General features: G+C 45.0%; 1 protein-coding gene across 4 annotated transcripts in view; it reads left to right on the plus strand.

The window, feature by feature from the left end:
* Positions 1–5,347, plus strand: part of NPHP1 (nephrocystin 1) — a 133,761-nt gene extending 128,414 nt beyond the window's left edge. For 3 of the 4 annotated variants that reach the window (XM_073557494.1, XM_073557496.1, XM_073557495.1), the window contains one exon: positions 3,249–5,347. In XM_073557494.1, coding sequence (XP_073413595.1) covers positions 3,249–3,527 — 279 coding nt within the window. In that variant the 3' untranslated portion in view covers positions 3,528–5,347. The remainder of the gene's footprint in view (positions 1–3,248) is intronic. The other variant, XM_073557497.1, reaches the window with a different exon arrangement.
* Positions 5,348–6,000: the final 653 nt, after the last annotated feature.

Here is a 6,000-nt window from a genome sequence, read left to right on the forward strand (position 1 = left end):
CCCAGAGTCGTCGGGTAACGATAAGGTCAGCGTGGCGGCGGTCAGCCATATTCCAGAGCGGCTCCCTTTCTCTGACGAGATCGATGAGGTGGTCCACATCGAGTCCTCCATCCTCACCGTCAGAGTCGGGAGCACGCTGTGAAGGCTGTTAAAGAAAAAGACAAAAATAACATAATTAGCCTCCACAAAAGAAAGGAAATAAAAAGTGCAAAAAAACAAAGCAAAAATATTTATACTTACACGCTGGTGACCGCCGCGTTGCTGTCGCCGACGACCCTGGGAGGCACTGCGAGGACCTCTTGGCCGAGCACCAGATTGGGAAGACTAGAGAAGAAAACAAAAAATGTTATGTCTTTGGATGTAGGCATTTGTTTGCTGTGTGTGGTCTGCAGAACATTGTTTTCTATGTGTTGTGTGTAGTGTGATGTTGTGTTTCTGCGTTTGATGCCAAAAACTTACCAATTGTGAGCCCACTCCAGGTGTCTGTCCACCCCTTCCTTCTTCTTCTGGGAGCTCCTCTTCATCTTGTGATTCCTGTTTTGAAATAAAAGGCAATGAATAGACATATATTACAGAGATGATGGATTTTGGAAATAAAAACTTACCGTCAAACGCTGACGATGCGAGGGAGGGCTCCCAGAAGAAGATGTGCTGTCCTGTTGATGGCCAGACTCCATGGCTGTGGGTATTGCTGCTGTTGCTGCTGCCAGTGATGCCATTTCTGCTGCTGCATCTCTTGGGCGGCTGTTGAATAAAGAGAAACAAAGGGCCAATGAATATCTTGATATTCCATGGCCCTAGTTTGGAGGAATGGGGGATTTGATAATTACCGTCTCTCATCTGCTGCTGGACTCCCCTCCTCAGCATGTTCCATTTGCTGCTCCATTTGGGGTGGTGGTGGTGCTGATGGTGCTGCAGTGGTCTCCTGCCTTCTCCTGCTGCGCTTGGTTGCTTTCTTGGGTGGCATGTTGGGTGTGGCTGTGGGTCCCACTGTCTTGCTTTTATATATGTCTTGTGGGCAGAGCTACTGAGCATGCTCAGACCAAAAAAAACGGATCCGGCCACCGGATCCGGCTTTCGCCGGATCAGGCGCATTGCGGCGCTCATAGGCTTTCATTGTGTGAAAAAGCCGGACGCGCCGGATCCGGGGGGTCCGGCTTTTTCGCCGGAGACAAAAAACGTTACAGTAGATGTTTTTTCCAGACGCCGGATCGCGACACATTGCCGGATCCGGCGAAAACCGGATGAAACGCATGGCCATCCGGCGCGATCCGGCGCAAATGCAAGTCAATGGGGGGGAAACCGGATCCGGCATTGCATTTCGCCGGATCCGGTTTCTGTCAAAAGCGCCGGATCACGCCTGACGGCGAAAACCTGATGTGTGAAAGAGGCCTAACCCTTTGTTCTTCAAATACTTAACAAATCGTAGATAACTGCAGGCATAAATTATGTAATGAGTACCTGTTTGATTCCGAGTCAACATGTCACAGGACCAGATATAATGCATCCCAGAGATGCCCTTAGAAAGGATGGGACCATTGACAACTAATAACCTAGTTTGCATGTGTACCCAATGGTGATTAGCGCAATCCTCAGTACATATAGCACGGATGCTCCAGAAGATGACTAGTATCCATTCACTAAGTACATCTAAATAGTGAGCCCTCTCTGGGCATTTCATCAGTAGGTAAGCCAGCATCTCTAAAGCCAGGTACCAATACAGTATGTGGTTGCATAGTTGGTTTTGAGTACATGGTATATAAAATGTGTTGATGTGTTTTAATCTATTTGTAATACCGTATATATTCAAGTATAAGACAACCTGAGTATAAGCCGAGGCACCTAATTTTGCCACGGAAAACTGGGTAAGCTTATTGACTCGAGTATAAGTCGGGTATGCATTGATCCCTCTCTTGCTATGTGTGGCTCCCCCGTCCTGTCCTACTCTGTGTGATTCCCCCCGTCCTTTCCTGCTCTGTGTGGCTCCCCCTGTTGTATGTATGGCTCCCTCCATTCCATCTTGTATGCCTGGCTCGGCTCCCCCCGTCCCATCATTGTATGCATGGCTGGAATCCTCCGTCCCATCGTTGTATGCATGGCTGGGCTCCGCCGTCCCATCCTTGTATGCGTGGCTGGGATCCCCCATCCTATCCTTGTATGCATGGCTCGGCTCCCCCCCTCCTCGCGCCGTTGCTGCACGTCCCTGCATTTCTGTTGTCCCGGTGCGGGAGCTCTTCCTGTGTTGAGCGTTCACGTGGTACCGCTCATTAAGGTAATGAATATGCGCTCCATGCCTATGGGAGTTGAGAGCAGTGCATATTCATTACCTTAATGAGTGGTACCACGTGACCGCTCAGCACAGGAAGAGCTGCCGCATCGGCACAACGGAGATGCAGGGACATTCAGCAACGGTGCGAGGAGGGCAAGTATGATGTCACAACCACCGGCTCCTGCCGCTACTCTGCCGCACCTCTCCCCCTCCCCCACTGGCATTCTGGACAATGACTCGTATACGTATAAGCCGAGGGAGGCATTTTCAGCACAAAAAAGTGCTGAAAATCTCAGCTTAGGCTGGTTTCAAACTTGCGTTTTTTAGCGCTGCGCCTCGTGCGCTATCGTGCGCATGCGCATTTCTCCCCTATATTTAACATGGGTGCGCATGGTCTAGCGCATGCACGCGTTCGTATGCATTTTCGTGCCCATGCGGTTTTTTGTAGTGGGCGCCAAGGTGCGCCGGACGCAACCTGTTGCATTTTTGGTCTGTCCGACCTGTCTCAAAAAAATGCATGCACACATTAGCGCATGGAATGCACAAAAAACAGCATTACAGTCTAGGAACGCACGTGTGTGCTAGGACATGCGCACGCATGTGTTTAAAATCGCATGCGTTTTTTGAGTTAACATGGTGACAAACTGATTAAATCGCAGGCGCAAAAAAGCAGCAAATGCATGCAAAACGCATGATGCGTTTTTTGCATGTGTTTGGTATGCGCACGAGGCGCAGCGCAAAAAAACGCTAGTGTGAAACTAGCCTTATACACGAGTATATATGGTATATATTTACTGATTCAGATTACAGTGTTATGGAGCGTGGATTTGTCATCTCAGTGTCATTGAATATAATTCCTACCACTTCAAACTACCACGCACAATTAGGGCAAAATATTATATTTGTCTGCTACTGCATTTCACAAAAATGTTATCTGTATTATGGAGCTTAAGTTGCTCTCACTCTTCCTTTTTCTTAGAGAGATGTTGAATTTATGAAGACTGCATTCATCCAAGTGTACCATGACACCGCATACCCTCTCCTACAGTCCACATTTCTTCCGGCACCGAGATGGGCAGAGGATGAGACTGAAGCTGCACGCTGGAAAGCAATTGCTGATTTTCTAAAGCAAAATCGTGAGAAAGAAGGGGCCATTCATTTCCTGCTGTCTACTGACAGTCTTCACGAGCCTTTTGATATTTCAGAGATAACATATGATTTTCTTGAAACAGCAAGGACATCTCATGTCACATTGTAACTTTGTTTATTAAGGATCATCAGCCTCTACTTAGGCCAAAGGCCAACCATGGCCACCATTTCAATTAATATGGCTCCTACAAAAACAGGGGTCTAAATCTAAAATGGATTAAGAAGTTATCCAAACTATGACCACATTCACATGTTCAGTGTGTGGTCAGTATTTTACATCAGTATTTGTAAGCCAAAACCAGGAATGGATGAAAAATGCAGAAGTGGTGACGTGTTTATATGATACTATTCTTCTGGTTGTTCCATGTCATGTCTGATTTTGGTTTACAAATACTGATGTAAAATACTAACCAATTACTTAACATGTGAACATGGCCTAGCAGTAATTCATAAAAGATAAAAACATCATGGAGGTTATCATAAGTTTATCAACTGAAGTGCAAGCAAATCTGGCCACTTACATATGAATATATCATGCCCAAAATGCATATAAATAGACTGTAAAGTGCTGGTGCATACTTTAAAGTAAGTCAGTAAGATACATTCACACACTGCAGAGGCGATGAGAGCTTGCACGTGTCATCCCAACTTGCGTTTCACCATCGCTTCTTCAGGGACTCCACCATTACCTCAGTTGATATAATTAAGTTAACCTCTATTAGGTTTTTATGTATGATTTTCTGAATTACTGATAAACATGCTTAATAATTTCTTATCAACTTTGTTAGAGTTGGACCCCTGTTTTTGTTAGTGTCTTGTAGAGGATCCTATAATCTGAAAACTCGTGATTGTTTGGCGGTTTCTTCAAATATCCCTAAATAGTGTCATGCAAACATTGTTATTTCAAGTTGTGTTGGCTTCCTTCATAATACATGTGTGCAGAAAGCATGCTGTATGTGAAAATGGCACCACTGTGAGTCTGGAGGGTATTTATATATGGTTTCAAAAGGGGTTGTTTTTAAAGGGGTTCTCTGGTCCAAATCGATAAGTCTTCAAGTCACTGTGTAACTGCAGATATATGAATCTCCCCAGCGCACGCAGTGTGCGCTGTGGGGATTTGTCTGTTTCCTTGCCGGGTCCGGCGGTTATGTATACGTTATATGTACTCCTGGCCAGAGCCTGACTAGTGAACCCGGCCTCACACCACACACTTGTATGGAGCGAGGCTGTGCCCACGGAACTCCGCGTCACTAGATGGGGCTTGGTCTTGCTCCATATAAGCGAAAGAAGCAAGGCTACGTCTACTAGACGGACTCTGATAAGGAGTATGTATAGCACATGTGTACCCGCCGGTCCCGGCTCAGAAACCAGCGAATCACTGTGTGCTGGGGGGATTCATAAGTCTGCAATTACAGAGTGAGTATAGGCTTATCATTTCTAATTAAATAATTTATGGTATCGTATTATGTAGTGACTCGGGAATGATGCCAGTTACTGGAGGTTGGCTGCTCAGTGCTGAGATCTCGCACGAGAGTCATATGACACTATTAAGTGTCAATCATTCCATAGTCGGAGGAGTAGGTCTGTACGTTATGGATATGCTGGAAGTCATAATGCACTTTCAATTTAGACATACATGGCTGGACAATTATTTAATAAAAGGTGGTGCCCCTCAACAGCCATGATTTTATGTCACAGACGGTCACAAGTTAAATTGTTTTTTTCCTCACTTTTATATATGTTGTTTCATAATTTATTTATGTCTTTCACCACAGCGTATGCATTTTTTTCCCAATCCAGCAGATTAGACAGATATCGTTTGATTGTTTTGTAGGATTGTTTGTGATTAGTTTGTTTATACTCAAAATGATTATTTTTATATTTTTATTCAATAGTATTTTTTATATTTAATAAAGTATTAAACAATGATCTGTCTCCTTCATTATATCCTGGCATATGTTTAGCAGAAGACTTTCATAAAGTACGATGGTTGTATATTGTCTGAAGTTGTTGGGTCCATGAATTGATTAAGCAGTGGTTGGCCACTATTGTTCAATACCTTTTAGAAAGCCATTACTCTAGCTAGGACACTGTTGATTGCAAATCTTAGTCGACACTTGGGAGGGGGAGAAAGATAGATTAAGGCTGTGTGCACACGATGCAGATTTGCAGTGGTTCTGCAGCGGATTTTACCGCGCAGAAACGTTGCATATCCGCATTGTGATGTACAGTAGCCTTAAAATCTATGTAAAAAAAAAAACGCTGTGCAGACGCTGTGGATTTTTCTGCGCGTTTTTCCCGCGGTACAAAATCCGCAGCATGTTACTTCTTTTGTGCAGTTTTCCTTCTCCTCTGTCACCAAATCCGCAGGGGGAAAGCCGCGATGGAAAACCGCACGAAAACCGCATGAAAAATGGAAGAAATCCGCAGGAAAAATGCAGGTCATTTGACCTGCGGATTTCTTCCATTCTGCGCGGAAAAATCCGCAGGGCCAAAAAGTCCGTCTGCACTCAGCCTAAAGCTTTCAACGCTACGAAGGCAAAGTGGACTTAGGTGGTCAAGTGGGTGATCATCATACATTG

This window comes from Dendrobates tinctorius, unplaced genomic scaffold (assembly GCF_039654945.1).
Source record: "Dendrobates tinctorius isolate UK_male_01 unplaced genomic scaffold, ASM3965494v1 ptg000250l, whole genome shotgun sequence".
NCBI classification, from domain to species: Eukaryota; Metazoa; Chordata; class Amphibia; order Anura; family Dendrobatidae; genus Dendrobates; species Dendrobates tinctorius.